The following is a 22,304-nucleotide window of genomic DNA, read 5'->3' as shown; positions in this document are numbered from 1 at the left end:
CACGCCCAAAATCCCACCACATGTGACTAGGGGAAGCGACCACAGGCGCACCCTCACATATGCAGGCCTCGCACAAGAGCACACACTTCTAGCACTCATACGCACAACATCGCATAAAGCACGACCACATAGGCACGGAACACTAGCAGCACCACATACCCAGACACCAGAGACAATGCAACACACTGGCCACACAACCCGGACATACCCACTCGCCACCCATCAAGCCACACACACCAGGGTCCCCATCCATGACCCACCCCCCCCACCCTGAACCTTCCCCGGGCTCAGCCAAAACCACGAAAACTACGATTACGGGCAGGTCATAGGCGGAACCTGCCTTCACTTGTGACAACCCTCCCCTACCGGCCTCGACCCTCCCGAGGATCACTGTACAGACCTCGGATCGGACAACCGAGACCCCCGCCTCACCCACGACTGGCCAAATCGATAAGCCCAGTCGACCCCACTTCTCTCAACGGGACAACCCTGCGACCCGCAGAGCCCACGCCGGCAGGACCCGCCAAATCCTTTCCCCCCCCACCCCCCCCACCCATCCCCCTCCTTCCGGGGTCCTAAACCCACCAGCCTAACTGCCCGTCACTACCACACCCAAAGAGGACGCCACACAAAGCACCAGCCACTACCGTCCGACAGGAATCCCATCCCACAACGGAATGACAACATGTAACCTCCAGATCCGCCTCACCTCCCTAAACGTCAAGGGACTGCACTCACCAGGGAAACGGCACGGGATACTACGATGGGCCAACCGCACGGGAGCAGATATCGTCCTACTCCAAGAAACCCATTTCACCGACCGCAAACACTTCCCATTAGTTAATCGACACTTTAAAAGATAACTATCTGGCCAATTCGCCAGAAGCCAAAAAGAAGGGAGTCGCAATATTGCTGCGCAACTCGTGCCCACTGGAAGACATACAAACACACACGGATCCCTCGGGAGATTTCTGTTCCTGACAGGGCACGTGGGAACAATATCACTAACGATATGCTCCATATACGCTCCCACAATCCCAGACGCATCATTCTGGAACACGTTTAAGACGCACCTCAATAGCCTATCGGCCAAACATCTCATCATCGGCGGCGACTTCAATGCGACACACACGCCCGCCACGGACCGTAGAACACACACCGGCAACACACCAGCCTCAACTAGAAATGACAAAATGTACGCGGACTTCCTCGCAGACACTACTCTACTAGATGCCTGGAGACTCCAGCACCCGTCATCTGCAGATTTCACTTTCTACTCCCACACGCATAAGTCCTACTCCCGCATCGACAGCTTTCTCACATCCCCAGCGGTACAATCCTGGACTACCCAAACACACATTGGAAACATAGCGTGGTCCGACCATGCAGAAATAGCCCTAACAGTACAGATCCCAATACGAGCCCGGCCGTGGCGATGGAAACTTAACCCGTGGCTGCTTAAAGACAAAGCCACGGTCCACACCTGTCAGGATCGGGACAGGGATCCAACACGCAGAGTACAAAGAGTGGAAAGGTACGTATACCGGGCCTTAGAATGGCCGGACTAACGTACCGAGAGTAAAGAATAGTCAGAGGCAAGCCGAGGTCGAGGGAACGAGAAGACAGATAAGCGAGAGACAAGCCGAGTCAAGGGATAACGGAGAAACAGGGAAGTACAACGAGCCGAGTCAAAACCAAAAGAGCAAACTAGAATACCAGAGCACTGAGTGACTAGACAAGCTAGAACCACGACAGGGCAATGAGCTGAAGTAAGGAGTAAGCTTAAATACCCTGGTACTGGATGGAAATCACGCCTCTGAAAAGTACCGATTGGATATCGGACACTTGAGTGACAGATAGCTCGTGCTAGCGTCATGACGTCACGTATTGAGCGTCCTGCTAGAAAAGGACGTGGATTCCTCGCGGCCGGTGTTTAAGTGACTGGATGAACCGCGAGGAACGGAGGAGACAGCTCGCCTGGACGGATACACCACCAAGTCTCTACCTCCCTTAGAGGTAGAGGCCTCAGGTACCCTGACAGTACCCCCCCTCTCAGATACGCCCACCGGGCGGAATGAACCGGGGCGAGATGGGAAGCGAAGGTGAAATGCTCTGCGAAGGCGAGAAGCATGAACGTCCTCCTGAGGTACCCAACTCCTCTCCTCAGGACCATATCCCCTCCAGTTGACCAGATATTGCAATTTTCCTCTTGAAATTCTGGAGTCAATGATGGAGCTGACCTCGTACTCCTCCCGACCCTCCACCTGAACAGGACGAGGCGAGGAGACCTTAGAGGAGAATTTGTTGCAAATGAGGGGTTTCAACAAGGAGACATGAAAAGAGTTAGGAATGCGTAAGGCAGGTGGCAGAGCAAGGCGATACGCAACCGGATTGATGCGAGTGAGAACCCTGTAAGGGCCTATGTAACGAGGAGCAAATTTCATGGACGGAACTTTTAGGCGAATATTCTTAGTACTCAACCATACCCTATCCCCAGGTACAAAAACAGGAGCCGCTCTTCTATGTTTGTCAGCGTGTTTCTTGAACAGCGAGGAACTATGTAATAGAATTTGTCGAGTCTGATCCCATAATTTCTTCAGGTTGGCGACATGATCATCAACCGACGGTATCCCCTGAGAAGAGGAAACCGAAGGAAAAATCGAAGGATGAAAGCCATAGTTCATGAAGAAAGGGCTAGAGCGAGTTGAATCGCAAACAAGGTTATTGTGTGCGAACTCCGCCCAAGGAATCAGACCGACCCAATCGTCCTGGTGTTCGGAAACAAAGCAACGCAGATACTGTTCGATCTTTTGATTAGTACGTTCAGCAGCTCCGTTAGACTGAGGGTGATAGGCAGAGGAAAAGTTCAATTTGATGCCCATTTGAGAACAAAAGGATCTCCAGAAACGTGAGACAAATTGAGAACCTCTATCAGAAACAATCTCTGAAGGGATCCCATGTAGGCGAAAAACTTCTCTCGCAAAAATCTCCGCCAATTCGGGGGAAGTCGGAAGTTTAGGTAATGGCACGAAATGGGCCATCTTGGTAAATCTATCCACCACCGTGAGAATAACAGTCTGTCTTTTGGAAGCAGGCAAATCAACGATAAAGTCAATGGACAAACAGGACCAAGGTTTCTCAGGAATGTCCAAGGGGTGTAACAGGCCACATGGGGATGCATGAGATAGTTTAGTCTTGGCACAAGTCTCACAAGCTGCGACGAACTCCTCAATATCCTTACGAAGTGAAGGCCACCAGAAATCTTTGGATATCAGAGAGTACGTCTTGCGAATACCAGGATGACCAGCTATTTTACTCTCATGAAAACATTGTAAGAGCTCCAGTTGAAGTTCAGGAGGAACAAAGTTTCTTCCCTCAGGAGTGTTTCCGGGAGCTAGATGTTGTGACTTCAAGATCTGGTCAAGTAGCGGGGAATGAATTTTGAGACTGGTATTAGCAATAATATTGCATTTGGGTACAATGGAAGACAAAAGTGGTTCAACTGAAGCAGAGGGTTCGTATTGGCGAGATAGAGCATCGGCTTTAGAGTTCTTTGACCCAGGTCTGTAAGTCAGAACGTAATTGAAATGGGTAAGAAACAACGACCAACGAGCCTGCCTGGAGGACAGACGCTTGGCCTCTCCGATATAAGACAAGTTTTTGTGGTCTGTCAGGATGGTAACAGGATGTAATGTACCCTCCAATAAATGTCTCCATTCTTTCAAAGCCTTGATAACCGCTAGTAATTCTCTGTCACCAATGTCATACCTGCTCTCAGTACCGGTCAATTTTTTAGAGAAAAATCCACATGGATGTAATGGTTTATCAACACCCAACCTTTGAGATAGAACAGCGCCTAAACCAGTCTCTGATGCGTCTACCTCGAGCAAAAATGGCAGAGAAGTGTCAGGGTGAACTAAAATTGGAGCGGAAGCGAAAAGCTCCTTGAGAGTCTTGAACGCAAGGAGAGCTTCAGTAGTCCAATTCTTAGTGTCAGCCCCCTGTTTGGTCATGTTAGTGATAGGTGCAATAATGGAAGAATAGCCCTTAATAAAGCGCCTATAATAATTGGAAAAACCAATAAATCTCTGTATGGCCTTAAGACCTGTGGGTAAAGGCCACTCTAGAATGGATTGGAGCTTATCCGGATCCATCTTAAATCCCTCCCCCGAGATCACATAGCCGAGAAAGGTTACCTGGGTTTGATCAAAGCTACATTTCTCCAACTTGCAGTACAAGCCATGCTGGAGAAGCTTGTGCAAAACCCTCCTGACTTGTTTGTGATGAATCTCAATGTCACTAGAATGAATGAGTATATCATCTAGGTATACAATGACGCACTCTTGCTGAAATTCCCTAAGAACCTCATTGATCAGATCTTGGAATACTGCTGGTGCATTGCATAACCCAAAAGGCATGACGGTATATTCATAGTGGCCATATCGAGTATTGAATGCCGTCATCCACTCATGTCCCTGCTGGATTCTCACCAAGTTATATGCCCCTCTGAGGTCTAACTTGGTGAAAATTGTAGAGCCCTTCAAACGATCGAAGAGTTCGGTGATCAAGGGAATCGGGTAGGCATTTTTAATGGTTATCTTATTCAGGCCTCGATAATCAATACAAGGTCTCAAAGAACCATCTTTCTTTTTAACAAAAAAAAATCCAGCCCCGGCAGGAGAGGAGGACCTCCTGATGAATCCCTTGTCTAAATTCTCGTGAATATATTCCTCTAGGACTGAGTTCTCCTTTATAGATAATGGGTATACATGACCTCTGGGGGGCATGGTACCAGGGAGTAGGTTAATTTTGCAATCGAAGGACCTGTGTGGGGGTAAGGTATCGGCTTTCTTTTTGTCAAATACTGCCTTTAAATCTAGATACTGAGACGGAATTTGTGTCTCTGTAGGATTGTCAGAGGTATTCGATGTATTAGTTAATCCAAGAGGTAAGACCTTCCGCAAGCATTTCTCTTGACAATTCTCTCCCCATGAAACTATCTCCCCTGATTCCCAATTAATAATAGGGTTGTGTCTCCTCAGCCAGGAGTACCCCAGAACTATGGGAATAGACGGAGAAGAAATGAGCATCAAGGATATATCCTCTTTATGCAGGATGCCAACAGTCAAGTTAATCGGTATGGTCTCATGGAAAATAACAGGCTCAAGTAACGGTCTACCATCGATGGCCTCAACAGCCAGAGGTGTCTCTTTTAACTGGGATGGAATAGCATGCTTGGCAGCAAAACCCTGATCTATAAAGCTCTCAGCAGCTCCAGAATCAATTAGTGCCATAGTCTTAACTACTCCCTTCTCCCACTTTAAAGAAACGGGTAACACAAGCCTGAGCTCCTTGTAGTTGTGCATAGAGGACAAAGTAGAAACACCCAAGGCCTGTCCTCTAGAGGAACTTAGGTGCGAGCGTTTCCCGAACGATTGGGACAATTTAGGCGTAAATGACCCCTGACTCCACAATACATACATAAACCCTCCCTTCTCCTGTACTGTCTCTCTCTTTCAGTGAGATGAGTACTGCCTATCTGCATAGGTTCAGGAATACGTAAGTCTTCGAACTCAGAGATTTGAAAGGTAGGCGCTAGTTTAAAGGAGGGTCTACGGGTCCTATCTCGAGTGTTCTGCCTCTCTCTTAAGCGTTCATCAATACGAGATATAAAAGAAATTAAATCCTCCAAATTTTCAGGGAGTTCTCTAGTAGCGACCTCGTCAAGAATTACATCTGATAACCCATTCAGAAACACATCTATATAAGCCTGTTCGTTCCACTTAACTTCTGCCGCCAAGGATCTGAACTCTAGTGCATAATCCACAAGTGTTCGATTGTCCTGTTTAAGGCGCAACATTAATCTAGCTGCATTGACCTTTCTGCCAGGGGGGTCAAAAGTTCTTCTAAACGCAGCTACAAAGGCATTATAATTATAGACGAGTGGATTATCATTCTCCCATAAAGGATTGGCCCATCTCAAAGCTTTTTCAATGAGTAGAGTAATAATAAATCCAACCTTTGCTCTATCTGTAGGATAAGAGCGGGGTTGTAGTTCGAAATGGATGCTAATCTGGTTTAGAAAGCCACGACACTTCTCCGGTGACCCGCCATAACGTACTGGTGGGGTAATACGGGAAGAAGCACCTACAGTGGCTACCTCTAGACCTGAGACTGCAGGAGAAATGGAAGGAGTACGTGTCTCCTCAGGTGGATTACTAGCACGAGACAAAAGTGCCTGTAGTGCCAAAGCCATCTGATCCATCCTATGTTCCATGGCGTCAAACCTGGGATCCGAAGAACCAAGCTGACTGTTTGTACCTGCAGGATCCATTGGCCCTGTCGTAATGTCAGGATCGGGACAGGGATCCAACACGCAGAGTACAAAGAGTGGAAAGGTACGTATACCGGGCCTTAGAATGGCCGGACTAACGTACCGAGAGTAAAGAATAGTCAGAGGCAAGCCGAGGTCGAGGGAACGAGAAGACAGATAAGCGAGAGACAAGCCGAGTCAAGGGATAACGGAGAAACAGGGAAGTACAACGAGCCGAGTCAAAACCAAAAGAGCAAACTAGAATACCAGAGCACTGAGTGACTAGACAAGCTAGAACCACGACAGGGCAATGAGCTGAAGTAAGGAGTAAGCTTAAATACCCTGGTACTGGATGGAAATCACGCCTCTGAAAAGTACCGATTGGATATCGGACACTTGAGTGACAGATAGCTCGTGCTAGCGTCATGACGTCACGTATTGAGCGTCCTGCTAGAAAAGGACGTGGATTCCTCGCGGCCGGTGTTTAAGTGACTGGATGAACCGCGAGGAACGGAGGAGACAGCTCGCCTGGACGGATACACCACCAAGTCTCTACCTCCCTTAGAGGTAGAGGCCTCAGGTACCCTGACAACACCATGACTGAGAACCTCAAGACTTACTTCGATCTCAACGATACAGACGACGTGGCGCCGACAACGATATGGGCGGCTCACAAAGCTACAATTAGAGGACAACTCATAGCAATAGCCACGACCCTCAAAAAACAGCGGCTCCGGAAACTCACGGAAGCCCTCGCCGACTTAAAAAGGCTGGAAACGCTTCATAAACAAGCCCCGTCAGAATCACTCCTCACGCAGCTCCAGGCCACAAGAGAACTCCTCAAACAACTCTCAACAGCGGATGTGGCCAGAAACCTCATGTGGTCTAAACAACGGTTCTATGAGAAGGGCAACAAAGCTGATTCCTTACTAGCACATTGCCTTAGAAAACGCCAGGACTCCAAAAAAATCTCAAAAATTCGAACCACGACCGGAGACACAACGACAAATCCAGAGGCCATAGCCAAAGAATTCCTGCAATATTACACCAACCTATATAATCACAAAACCCAGACGACGCCAGGAGATAGGACCCAGACGGAAACCATCTCCTCGTTTCTGGGACCCCTCAATTTACCTTCCTTATCCGACAGGGCGCAGGCCACGCTGGAAATACCAATTGAGGCAGAGGAAGTCGCCCTGGTCCTCAAAACACTGAAACCCAGAAAAAGCCCAGGACCGGACGGCTTCACAGCCATCTACTACAAACTATTTCAAGCCATACTAATACCGCACATATGCAAAGCCTTTAACTCATTACTACAAGGACACAAACTCCCTCCCGACATGCTGGCAGCGGACATATGCCTCCTGCCCAAACCGGGGAAGGAACACCTCGACCCGGGACACTATCGCCCCATTTCCCTCTTAAACACCGATCTGAAAATACTCACAAAGGTGTTGGCTAACCGCCTCAACCCACACCTTCCTTCCCTGATACATCCAGACCAGGTCGGATTCATTCCCAGACGGCAAGCGGCGGACAACACCAGGAGGACCTTCGACACGATCTGGTACACTAAATACCGAAACATCCCATCGGTCGTGTTATCGTTGGACGCAGAGAAGGCATTCAATCGCCTTCTCTGGCCATATATGTACGGCGTCCTGGCACACCTGAAATTCCCACCAGGTTTTATGAACATCATCCGCGCAATATACCACAGACCTACAGGGAAACTTCTACTGCCAAACGTGGAGGCCCAGACCTTTCACATAGCTAATGGGACCAGGCAGGGCTGCCCCCTCTCTCCCTTGCTCTTTGCGATCTCATTGGAACCCCTGCTTCAAGCACTTCGCACTCACCCCAACATCCAAGGAGTACGGATCAGGCAAGAGACATACACCGTGGCAGCCTACGCAGACGACGTCCTATTGACACTGACGGACCCCATCCCCTCCCTACACGCCACACTCAACCTCATCGATGAATACTCCAACATCTCAGGCTACAAAATTAACTTAACCAAATCCACACTCATGCCGATAGCGTTGACCCCCACACAATTACACCTGCTTCGCCACTCCTTTCCATTCCACATCACCACAACCGCTCTCACGTACCTAGGCACTAAACTATCCTCGACATTGGAAGACACATACAGCCTCAACTACACTCCGCTCCTCACGACAGCATATTCGGACCTACAACGCTGGGACAAACTAGGGGTGTCGTGGCTGGGACGAGTCACTACCATCAAAATGAATCTCCTACCACGATTCCTCTATCTCTTCCAGACGCTACCCATCCCGATACCAAAGCAGGATTTCAAACGCCTACAAGCGGCCATCGATAAATTCATATGGAAAGCTAAGAGACCCAGGATCCGCAGAACCACAATGTATATCCCAAGACTACGAGGTGGACTGGGACTACCCAACTTCCAGCACTATTATAACGCGGCCCAACTGGCCCACATCCAACAATGGCATGCTCCCCCAGGCATCAAACGCTGGGTGGACCTGGAACATGACATCTTAGGCTGGGACCAACCCTCCTCCTACATGTGGGTGCCACGCACATACCGCCCACTCCCGCCACCTACCTCGCCAGCAATCACCCACACACTAACCCTCTGGGACAAGCTCAACCCAAAATACGATCTATCTTCCTTCCTGTCGCCCGTAACCCCAATTTACCGCAATAAACTTTTCCCCCCGGGCATGACGGCAAAACACTTCCTCGCATTCGATCAAAGAGACATCTCGAGACTGCTTCACCTGTACCACCGGGGAGAAATCTTTAAATACACAGAACTCCCACAAGCGGAGACTCTGAACACAGCGGACTATTTTCGGTACATACAATTGCGAGACCTGGCACAACAGCCTATGATTAAACAAGCTGGTACCTCACCACCAACGCCATTCGAGAAACAATGCTTCGACGCCCCCCTACAACCAGGACAAATCTCCATCATATACAATACACTGACAACTCATGCCTCACAAATCAACCTCACCTACATCGCCGCATGGGAAAGGGACCTGGGACCACCGGACGAACCCAACAACTGGGCCGAAATATGGGAAGCAACAAACTCCCTAACTGTATGCGTTGCACACAAGGAGCAGGCATATAAGACGCTGCACCGCTGGTACTTGACACCACACAGACTATACAAAATGGGCCAAAAAACAGATGACGGGTGCTGGAAACGATGCGGCGAGACGGGCTCCTACCTGCATTGCTGGTGGACCTGCCCCAAAATTACACCGCTCTGGGACAAAGTGAAAAGCCTCACGGAAACGATTTTAGACAAGCCAATCACGCCGCAACCGTGGACCATGCTCCTCAGCAAACCCCTAGACACGCTCACGAGGAGTGAAAATAAACTCACCGCCCGGATCAACCTAGCGGCACGACGAGCAATAGCAGAACGATGGGCCGACCAAAATATCCCTACAATCTCCACCATAATTAGGAAAATTAAAGAAACCCGTGATCTGGACGAATTGACGGCGCAAATAAACGGCACGTACAAAGCGTTCCACCGCACATGGGACCTTTGGGACATGAACCACGGGAATTTGACTGAGATCTCAACAAACGACCCTTGTTAAACCAACAGCCACTCCTGAAATAACCCCGAGAGGAGCGAGCATCGCGTACGAACAACGCCAACAACACAGCGAAGAACTACCACCAACACGGAATATAATGCATGCCCCTCCTCCCCCCCTCCCCTCTCCCTCCTCCCCCCCTCCCCTCTCCCTCCTCCCCCCTTTCTTTTTTTTTTTCTCCTCTCTCTCTCTCCCACTCTCCCTCCCTCTCTTTTCTCCCCCCTTCCCACCCTCCAAGGACCCTGCGGGCGTGGGCGGGGAGCAGCCACCCCCCGTCTAACCCCTCTACAGAGAAGGTTTCCGAAAAAACGAACCCTCCAGGCCCCCTCCCTCCCCCCCCCCCCCCCACGGAGTGCACGCGAAAGCCCACCACCACCAGTCGCCCCCCATAGACACGAATGCCTCGGCCGTGGACACACCAAAGGGGCACCCAACCCACAGAAGACGTTACACCGGTACGGACCAACAGCACATCACAAATCTCACTACCCCATACAAGGACAGGTACCGAAAGTCAACATCCGCACCAAGGTTGTGCCCGAATGGATGCAGAGCGCAAAACACTGAGGCATACAAACGGAAACACACACCGGCTGGCCAGTGCCCCCCTGGCCGCGGCTCGGCCCCTCCTCACACACGCTCACACATAGGAAATACATCGAGGACTTGGAGGGGGGGTTGGGCGGCGGGGGGGGGGGGGGGACAGGTGGGCGGGGACGAACCCCAATAGGGCACTCCTATTACCTTACCTCCCCTCCTTTTCTGTACCCATCCCCGTCCCAAAGATCTAGAGTTACCACAACTGTTATGGGCAGCACAATAAAGGATGAATTACACAAGATAGTAAACCCAAAGACTGAGCACTACATACGCCTTACAAACACGATTGTCACACCAAAGATAACCAAGCTATATGTACTGTGTTATAAAACTCTAATCCCCTTCTTCTCTTCTGTACCCTTACCCCAAAGACAACGAAAATCTTAAAATAAAGAATTTATAAAAAAAAAAAAAAAAAAACCAAAAGTTACAAAATTATAAATAGAGGCAAGTGGCAAGTGGGGAAAGGGGAGGAGTGTAATCATTAAGATGCAAAGGGCATAAATAAAAGAAAGAAAAAAAAAATACATGACAGTGCAACTTTAATGTATTGGTTTTGCTTTGATTTTTTTCCTACTGTTGTATCGCATGAAAAACACCCTACTCCAGGAACTTCTTAAAATAAAACCTAAAGGGAACCTCCTATAGACCTGAAATGAATTGGTTTGAGAAGTTCTTTTTGATCGGTGTGACTGCTGGCCATCCCATTTGATGCAAGAAAGTGAAGATTACTTACCTTGTTTCCAACGCCGAGACACTTCGGCTGTCCACTTCACCTATGTTAGCTCTTCTGCTAACTGTTTCACTTTCTCCTCCAATCCCACCCCTACCCCACTCAGCAATGCTTTTATACTGAAGGGTTCAAATGACAGGACCACTGCACCCAAACTGCTTCACTGAGATTAAATGGTCTGGATGTCTTTAGAGATCCTTTAAAAATATTTATTGTATTGAGTTTTCAATTTGCATATTTACAGCACGCATAATTATACAAAATAAAAAGAAGAAAGTCAAGTACTGCACAATGTACCACCTGTGAACGAATGACAAAACTCTACCATCCCAGCCAGCAAAAGTAAAGTGCAAATCAATACACGGACATATAACAAACATGGCAGCTGCAGTTCCAATCTGAAAGACTAAAAATTCCATACAGAAATCAGATTGATGGGAGTTGTAGTACAGTAATAGATGGAGGATCCAAGGTTGTTTTCATTACCAATTTATGGGTTTCTAAAGCTTATAAATGAAGCAAGCCCTGCTTCTACAGGGTCAGACTCGATGTGTGAACAAAAGCCGGTTTCTAAAGACAGGCTGGTTTTGGCGACTGTGATGATTTCGGTCATGATATGTCTGACGGATTCATTTTGACAAGGAGGTATTGATTGACTCACTGGGAGACATTGTCCTTGTACACATTTGAAAGGTGAAGTTATTTGTGTCAATTAACTCTCATTCGATGCCTGTATTGATTGGCAAGGTCTCAACACTAGTCAATGCTATTAATATGCTATTTACAAAGGAAGAAGACACAGGACCAAAACTGCATCCTCAGATACTGTAACAGGGAGGATCATCATCCGGAATCTTAACTTAGCTCTGAGAGGTTTTTTTTGTTTTTTTTTTAAATAAACTATAAAGTGTTTATTTAAACACATTATACAAACCAAACAAGCTAAAATGCAAGCAAAACCATCAAAGAACAATAAGTTATTTGACTTACAGTGGTTTACTTTTTGAAGCTTTGCTTTGGCAGATAGGAAGTGTTAATGTTGGGATATGCAGTTTATATCTTTTGCCTGACTAAGCATCATAGGAGTCTTCTTACAGGGTTATTCACTAAACTGTAGATAATTTACAGGGGGATTGCATATTTTAAGCCAATATCGCTCAAATTGAAAAATTGGCCAACTAAGCTGTTTTTCCAGTGTGCTGTAGGTCCCCCCAACCTTTATAAGTAGTAAAACCATTTTATAACAGTTGGACTCTTTACCTGAGGTTGACAGACGCAGCTGCCAACCTAGACTACAACCTTTAGAGATCTTTAAAGGGACACTATAGTCAACTGAACAACTTTAGCTTAATGACGCAGTTTTGGTGTATAGAACATGCCCCTGCAGCCTCACTTCTCAATCCTCTGCCATTTAGGAGTTAAATCCCTTTGTTTATGAACCCTAGTCACACCTCCCTGCATGTGACTTGCACAGCCTTCCATAAACACTTCCTGTAACGAGAGCCCTATTTAGGCTTTTATTGCAAGTTCTGTTTAATTAAGATTTTCTTATCCCCCTGTTATGTTAATAGCTTGCACGAGCCTCCTGTATGTGATTAAAGTTCAATTTAGAGATTGAGATACAATTATTTAAGGTTAATTACATCTGTTTGAAAGTGAAACCAGTTGTTTTTTCATGCAGGCTCTGTCAATCATTGCCAGGGGAGGTGTGGCTAGGGCTGCATAAACAGAAACAAAGTGACTTAACTCCTAAATGACAGTGAATTGAGCAGTGAAATTGCAGGGGAATGATCTATACACTAAAACTGCTTTATTTAGCTAAAGTAATTTAGGTGACTATAGTGTTCCTTTAACCCCCTAAGGACCAAACTTCTGGAATAAAAGGGAATCATGACATTTCACACATGTCATGTGTCCTTAAGGGGTTAATGAAGCAGTTTTGGTGTATAGAACATGCCCCTGCAGCCTCACTGCTCAATCCTCTGCAATTTAGGAGTTAAATCCCTTTGTTTATGAACCCTAGTCACACCTCCCTGCATGTGACTTGCACAGCCTTCCATAAACACTTCCTGTAAAGAGAGCCCTATTTAGGCTTTCTTTATTGCAAGTTCTGTTTAATTAAGATTTTCTTATCCCCTGCTATGTTAATAGCTTGCTAGACCCTGCAAGAGCCCCCTGTATGTGATTAAAGTTCAATTTAGAGATTGAGATACAATTATTTAAGGTAAATTACATCTGATTGAAAGTGAAACCAGTTTTTTTTTTCATGCAGGCTCTGTCAATCATAGCCAGGGGAGGTGTGGCTAGGGCTGCATAAACAGAAACAACGTGATTTAACTCCTAAATGACAGTGAATTGAGCAGTGAAATTGCAGGGGAATGATCTATACACTAAAACTGCTTTATTTAGCTAAAGTAATTTAGGTGACTATAGTGCTCCTTTAAGCTCCCGCTAGTTCTACTGAGCTAAGCTTTGCAGTGCGGGCTAGATCAATGATGTGATCGCTTTCAGCCTATAAGCTAAACTCTGCATCTCCCAACGTGGCTGTATTTGAGGTGAGCAGCATCTTTCAGCACACCCCATGTAAAAACAGGTTTACCACTTTAAACGGGGGGTGCCTTGGCACTCATCACACCATAACCACTACGCCACACTGTAGTATTTACAGCGTTTGGAGTGTTCTCTTAAAATTGTAAGTTCCATACAATTACTGAATTATCCCAAGGTAGCCAACAGCAGCAGGACTTCCTACTGCAGCTTTCACCTACTCTGTGCAAAAGTATAATCTGATATTTAATTGTGGTTGAATTCATATGGTTAGTGTGTTTTTTTTTTTTTTTAAACTTCTAGATTCAAGGATCCACTAATTAGAATTTGTAACTTGGCAGATAAAAGCGAGCTGAGTGCTTTTTGAAATAGGAGTTTTTGAGGACAGAATCTGAAACATACCATTATGAAAGCGGCTTGCGTAGATGCTGCTGCAGAGCTTGAGCTAACCACCAGGTGCTATATTTATAAACCCAAGAGAAGCAAATCATTTACCTTTCGGTTTCCCTAGCAGAGTGGCCTGACAGACAGACAACCTCCGGGGAATAATGTGACATCTCATTTTTCAGAACTAAAGCACACACGGCACGTTGGTACTGTGCTAAAGATGAACTATAACCGTACTAAAATGTCTTTAGTGTTCTCCTTAGAGCATTCTCTCTCTGTACAGATGGAGCTAAAACACTGCACCAAATAGGATAAACTGCAAGTGTTTCGTGAAAACCCAGTGGAGGGGAAAATTACGGCCCCTCCATTCACCACATGTTTTTTACTCTCCCCTCCCACAACAGCGTGACAAGAGCATCCCTTATGAAAGACAATCATCCTTTTGTGGCCTGTTAAATCTCTAACACACAGGGGTGAAAGAGGTTACTGGTGTCACCTATATAAACTCAGAATGTTAGAATTACTCTGGTCTCCCTGCAATACCTGCTGAATGTCCAAACAAGGAACAGAGTCTGTAAATAGTAATATTGTGAGCACTCTGCAGATAACTACTGGTTAAACCTAAGGTGCCACAACCTGCAGCAAATAATAAAGGTAACTGTGAGAATGATTAGAAGTATTCAAACAGCAAGTGTTAGTTTAGGATTGTTTGTAAGTACCTGCTGGGTCATAATTTGATTATTGGAAAAAAGGTATTAATTTTATTAGCCTTGGAGGATGAAAAGTTGAGTTGCCCTTGTCAGCTACACAACCAGTAATTCTTGGATGATGCAGTTGGAGCACTAACTACTGAGCTATCTTACCACCATTACTAAAGTGACATATTGTGAACCTGTAATAGTTGCTTATAAGCTTCATAGGTTACACTTGGTGCCGGTTGACACTCTCAGCAAATAAATGCTGGGAAAAGTTGAACAAAATTAATAGAGAGAGAGAGAGTGTGTGTGTGTGTTTGTTTTCAGGTACAATTTGACCCTTTAGCAGAAGAAAGCACACAGTGAATCCTGGCACCATTTCCATAACAGTGGGCTGTACTGGTTGCAATGGCTAGACTGACCCTTAAATTTCAGGAGGATTGACACATTTGAAAATGTGGTTGGAGGAACTAAATCAATTCTAAGGAGTTGGTGTTATGGCAGTAATATTTCCCCCTTGGATCATTTAAACAAATCCCTACTTTGCTTCCTTGCTCAGGTGTCCCTCCAGAATCGAACAGGTTTAACGCGATAACATTTGCAAAACACTATCTAATGCACTTATGTGGTTTATGTTCATCTCAAGAACAGCATACATTTATATGTAACCCGTAAAATAATGCGGTTTCATTTTGTATATTCACTAATCCTTTTTCCCTTGACTGTTCTTTTAAACATGTACATTTACAAAGGACTTTACGGATTTATGCAAAGTAAAACATTGGACGACACGTTTTATGGCAAAGAAACATGTTTTACAGGTAGTAGATCAGTAGGAACTGCATTGGTTCAGGTTTCCTGAAACAAAAGCTTATACTCACTGCAAGGTTTTGACAAGACTGTGCAGCTCCTTGGATACGTTGCTGTATGTTATTTGAAGGGGTAACAAGACAGCTGGCAGTCTAGGGAGAGGAGAACAGGTAATTAGTTGTGATTGTGTTGAATAAATTATAAAGTAATGTGCAAGCCGTCTGACTTTGGTGACAAAGCATTTCCCTGCAAATGCAAACCAAAGCTGCAGAACCTATTCAGCAGATGAACAGACTGTAACAGCGCGGTGTCGTGGAAAGGAACCACGATTTTCTATGCAAGCAACATGTTGATTTACAATACTGCTTCTGTTGCTGCAATGTATGGGAATATTTATTACTTTAAACACAAACTTTGCCGTGCCTCAGTGTTATCGTGATCTCCCAGTATTACGTAATGATCTTCTAATGGCAGGATACAGAATTATAGATAACAGTTATATACAATTTTATGCAAACACAGTCAGCCCAGCGAACGTTTTACTAATACTATATACTCTTGGAGAAAAACAAGTCTTTTATGTTGACAGTGACATCCACATGGTTATTCACTAAACTCCGAAAAAGCTCCATAATGAATGGGGTCAAACTATTAAAAACTGTATGGGCCATTCGAGCATTGTTCACACTACTTAACGTTTGGATTTTGCAATGAAGGCTCCAAATGAGCCTGAATATGGTCCAGACTTAAGCTAGACCGAACACGGAAAGATGGATGAAATGCAGACTTGGATTGTTAAAGTGTAAGGTTTTTGAATCTGGGCCTGGATTAAAAAAAAAAAAAAATATCTGCCCACTATCAACACTAGTAGCCAGGGAGCATATAGTTAAATAACCTCAATTATGTTCGCACTGGGGGCATATCTACTAAACATAAATTAGTGACTAGGCAGCCAGCCTCCCTACCCCCCATGTAGTCCTAGGACTATTGCCAACAATGATATTTGAGGTGGGAAATGCCTTTATAAAGTCTTACTCCTGCTTTGAATTCTCATCTCCCATTTCTTTTGCATTTTGTGTTTATCACTGTTTTTTGGAGTTAACCGGGGTGTTGGTGACAACTAGGAGACTCACTATACTTCTTGTGGTTTTGTATCACTAGAGTACTCTGACTGGTTGGCTTGTTGAGAGTCTCAATTTTGCAAAACACCTTCATCAGACTCTTCCCTGTGTTAGAGATGTTTCCATTTTACTAAGAATGGTAGTGATAAAACAAAATTTATTATGGGAAGGTACTTGGGGCCTAATGAATATAATCTGCCTCTTCTAACCAATGGTCCCCATTTTTTGGGTCTTTAAGAATCACTGCGTTATACAACCACTGAACATTTACATTCTCTACATATGTTCCATACATGGAAACATTTTCTGAATATTTAATATGGAAATCGAACCATAGTCAGCAAAGGATTCTGGTAAGAGAGAAGAGACAATGCTTGAGCCTAGACTTCTAATATAACTTCTAGTGAAAGATACAGAATTATATGCAATTTCAAGTCCACTCTAGCCACCAAGTCCTAAGTTACTCGCCACTGCAATCCTGGAGGGCCCATGGCACACTCGCAAAGGGACAGTTTCTACCTGCCAGGGCTAAATTTGCACTTGCCAATGGCATAATTATTTATAGTGTTTTTTGTAAATAAGACTAATCAAACTTGAGAACCATTGGAAAACAAAACGGATTAATGTGAAGTAATCTTCATTTACAATGCAAGTGTCCTGAATCCATTATATAATTACCATATATAGTGCTATAGCTCCGAGACCACAAAACAGAAACATTTAATTTTTTTGCAGCTCGGAACAAAAGTTCTCTTTTCTGCGTGTCTTGGACACAGATGCTTATAGTATGTATAATCTGTGCTAAGTGTGATTTTTTGCACATCTCAATGCTTCCTGTTCAATCTATGCAGGAGGAAGGCAAAATACAAAGAAGCTCAACGCTAAGCTTAAAATAACAAATGTGAAACTTCAAGTTCCCAGAATCAGAACTCTTCCACAGCAATTGCATTTATAATGTATTGAAAGAAAAAAAGCATATACGTGAATGGTTGTCTTCATCAAAATGTATTGATGCAAGATGATGGAACGTGATCCTGTCTAATGGTTTCAAACAGATCCAGTGTTAAGACAACATTTGCATTTTTGATGGAAACCACCAGTTACTTACATACGGACAGTTACAGTGTAACTTTGCAGATACGGTGTTAGCTATAGCTAAACAGCATCCTTGTATGTCTCAGCCAATCAGCTAGAGAAGTGAGCAATGCTTCTGATTAGGCCGAGATCAGCAGAAGGGGCCCATTTGTTTTTTGAAATATGCTTTTTGAATAGGGGTTGAAGAATAAATGACAGAATCACTGATAATACATAGTGTAAAATGCAATCAATTGACAGAACAGAGTAAACTTGTATCACATACATGCCCAAGTCACAAAAAAATAAACAAAAAATTATGGTCTGTTACTGCAGGAAGTGTTGGTAACTGACTGGAACTGTATGCATACTTTAGTTTGGATATCCTAGTCAGGTAGTAAAAAACAAAACAAAACTACCAAACAAACAAAAAGCTATGTGCATGGGGTATAGATACTACCGTGTTTCTCCGAAAATAAGACCGGGTCTTATATTAATTTTAGTCACAAAAAACCCACTAGGGCTTATTTTCAGGGTAGGGCTTATTTATTTATGGTAAAGGTATGCACATTGAACCCCCCCTTTAATTAATCCACCCCCCTTTAATTAATCAACCCCCCCTTTAATTAATCAACCCCCCCTTTAATAAATCCACCCCCCTTTAATAAATCCACCCCCCCCTTTAATAAATCCACCCCCTCTAATTAATCCACCCCTCCTTTAATAAATCCACCCCCTCTAATTAATCCACCCCTCCTTTAATAAATCCCACTCCTCTAATTAATCCACCCCTCTAATTAATCCACCCCCCTTTAATAAATCCACCCCCTCTAATTAATCCACCACCCCTTTGATAAATCCCACCCCTCTAATTAATCCACCCCTCTAATTAATCCACCCCTCTAATTAATCCACCCCCCTTTAATAAATCCACCCCCCTTTAATCCACCCCCTCTTTAATTAATCCACCCCTCCTTTAATTAATCCACCCCTCCTTTAATTAATCCACCCCTCTAATTAATCCACCCCTCTAATTAATCCACCCCCCCTTTAATAAATCCACCCCCTCTAATTAATCCACCACCCCTAATTAATCCACCACCCCTTTAATAAATCCCACCCCTCTAATTAATCCACCCCTCTAATTAATCCACCCCTCTAATTAATCCACCCCTCTAATTAATCCACCCCCTCTAATTAATCCACCCCCCTTTAATCCACCCCCTCTTTAATTAATCCACCCCCTCTTTAATTAATCCACCCCCTCCCCTTTAATTAATTAAGTCCCAGACATAAAATATCTACTCACAGTTCAAAGAGTCCGACCACTGGGTGCCTCAGCGCCCGGAATGGATCCTTCCGCTGAAGATCCGTGAAGGCAGACTGACGGCGCTGCGCACGTCGTCATCACGCTGCGCACGTCGTCATCACGCTGCGCACGTCGTCATCACGCTGCGCACGTCGTTATCACGCTGCGCGATGCCGCGGCCCTTGACGCTCCTCCCCCTCCTCCTCATAGAAGAAGGAAGTCCCGCCGGGCCGCAAAGGTAAAATGCCTAGGTCTTATTTTCGGGGTAGGGCTTATATTGCAGCCCACCCCGAAAATTCGGCTAGGGCTTATTTTCGGGGTAGGTCTTATTTTCGGGGAAACACGGTATATAGAATAGTCACAATTATCCAGGAGCTTACTAATAGAATGAATAAAGTGCAGAAGTGAGGAGGTTTTGTCAAAAATGACAAACTATAAGATATCAATAAATTTGTTCACATAAATGTCTTAGAAGTCTGACATTAACAATCCAGTATGACTTTAGAGATGACTGCGTGGCAAAGGTATCCTTAACCCTAGTCAAAGAGAAATTCCAGGGCAAATGTAACCTTATTGCCAAATGTTATACTTTTATAAGGATAAAAGATACAATAACCAGGGGCGGGGCCTGACTGTCATGGAGGGGAGACGTGCTTTGCTTGAGCTCCTCTCCTCCACGAGCCAAAACTGCGAGTTTTACCCTCATCCAACATCAGTGGGAGCGGAATAAGCGACTTACACAATACCTGACTCACCGGAGACCCACTGCAGGGCGATAAAGGGGAGGCGAACCAGCGGCACAGCTCTATCAATGCGGCCTGTCGTGCACCGGACAGGGGAGGCGGCCGATCTCCTGAGCCGGGACCGCTCGATGGCGACTAGCTCTGAACCGAAGCCCCGTTACCCCCCACCCTTGGACTGGTGGGGGTGATCCCAGTCCACCCCTTGGAGGATGCCCTGAGAAGGTGGAAGATGAAAGCAAAGCCATACCAACTCCTGCAAACTACGGCCACAAGCCCAAAATGGCGGCTGCTGCGGCTGCCCCCAGCAACCCTGAAGTCAAATATGACATCCTGTCCAGACTTGACCGTATTTTCAATGATTTCTGGTGCAAGCTGGAAACCAGAATGTGCCAACTAGCTCTGAACTACCCAGGCGACCACTCACCGCAAATGCCGTCTCCAAACATCCAGCTGAAGTCCACAGCCGCGACAAAGCATCGAGCCCTAACATGGTGGCGGGGCGGGAAACGGACCTCGCTGGGACGCACAGCTGCTCCTCCGAAAAAGAGCAAATACATACCACGCTCCCCGGCTGTACTAGCGGCAACCTCACCCTGGCGGAGAATCAAACACGCGCCCCTCAAGCACAAGACAGCACAGACTCACACACCCAAGCGGAGCAGAGGCAGACCGCGCAAGTCGATGATCCAGAGGGGAACCCCAAGCTGGACAGGAGCTCGAGCCCGGCACCAAACACCTTGGCTACATAGCATACAGCTTGCTTCTGTGTTACAGGACTGTGCACTACCCTTGGAGGGAATAGGCTGAACGGGAAGCTGGGACTGAGCGGAGAGGTGACTCTGTTCACGTTAAGCATCTTCTCCACAATATAAGCAATGATTTTATTTAACTTTCATTTAAGTGTTTTGCATTCAGTTAACCTTCTTCGTAATGTAGAAATATGATAAGCGAACCAGATCAGTGGCTCTTCACTCATGCAACACTGCTACGTCTGGCGACATTTTACTGTGCCCTAACCCACATGCCTAGCTAGCCTTTTTTGATTCAAGATAAACTTATCTTCCAGCCTAGACATGTGTAATTAGCTTGTTCCCACTCGTTATTAATTTTTAGTGTATTTTACTCACCTAGCGTGGCACATTTACAAATATTTTAATACAACCCATGACTTAAAATTCCTATGTTAGAGATGTTTCAGTTGCATGCTAGCTTATACTATGAACACTAGACAGCCTTTTGAAACCTTAAGGTAAACTAAGGGTTAATCAGTTGCTACCAGACACATTAATCTTCATGACACAGCACCGCAGAATGGTTTAAATGCTTATGCCATGTCACGATATTATTTCTTATATTCAACTCTGAGGGCCAATACTGTCAGGATGCTGCAAACATGGTCGTTCTCAAAACAGATTGTTATCGTTTAGACATCTCTGCCTACTTTATTATATTTTTAAAACAAAAAAAATGTGCACATTTTCCATGCCACTGTTTAACCTATGTTTAAATATAAATGTACGCTGTTGTGGCGTATGACTATGCTTTGTACTCACCTGCACAACAAAAATAAAGAATAAAAAAGAAAAAAAAAAAGATACAATAACCAAACGGTGTAAAATTGCTCAAAATTTATTCACTATCATCAAACAAATCTAATAGTAGTCAAGATCAAGCAAATCCAGTACAGAAAACTGGTTGCTGTAAGCAATATACAAATATATAGCTAAAAACAACTGAGAGTGTAAAAGAACGATTTATTTTCAAATTGTTAAGAATAAAATCAAAAAATGAAGTTAAGAATAAATCCACAGGATATGTACTAGTCAATTAAGGGTAAAATTGCAAAACAACCTTATACACAGGCTTGGATGGATGCAGATGTTGTTCGTGATCCTGTCACCCAGATTCTGATCGTCGGTGAGGACGGCGTGCGTGCCACAGTGCGTTCCACCTCGAGCCTCACTTCGGGGGATCAGCACTGTTCATAAGATGATGATGGTGATGCGCCTCGGATCCGAGGTGAGTATGATTTCCTGCAATGATACCCTGACCGGCTGGAGCTGTGTGGATGTTTCTTCAAGCTGTCTGACGCGTTTCGTAGGGAATAGCCCCACTTCCTCAGAGACGCCAAAAAGCTATGTGTGAAAAACTAGACTCCTACACTAAACCTTACAATTCAGTAGCTTGTAGAACCATCTTTAGCAGCAATAACGTGAAGTAATGATTTTCTGTAGGACTTTATTAATCTCTCACATCTTGTGGAGGAATTTTAAGCGACTCTTCTTTATTCTCTTGTAGATTTGCTGGTGTACTTGGGATCATTGTCCAGTTGCATGACCCAATTCCGGC

The 22,304-nt window shown here is 45.1% G+C and overlaps 1 protein-coding gene across 2 annotated transcripts in view; it reads right to left on the bottom strand.

Annotated features, from left to right (window-relative positions):
• RPAP2 (RNA polymerase II associated protein 2) overlaps positions 1-22,304 on the bottom strand; it is a 94,903-nt gene that overhangs the window by 47,204 nt on the left and 25,395 nt on the right. For both annotated transcript variants that reach the window (XM_063428392.1, XM_063428393.1), the window contains one exon: positions 15,780-15,860. In XM_063428392.1, coding sequence (XP_063284462.1) covers positions 15,780-15,860 — 81 coding nt within the window. The remainder of the gene's footprint in view (positions 1-15,779; positions 15,861-22,304) is intronic.

Source organism: Pelobates fuscus, chromosome 7 (genome assembly GCF_036172605.1).
Source record: "Pelobates fuscus isolate aPelFus1 chromosome 7, aPelFus1.pri, whole genome shotgun sequence".
Taxonomy (NCBI): Eukaryota; Metazoa; Chordata; class Amphibia; order Anura; family Pelobatidae; genus Pelobates; species Pelobates fuscus.
This window is presented reverse-complemented; position numbering and strand designations above follow the sequence as displayed.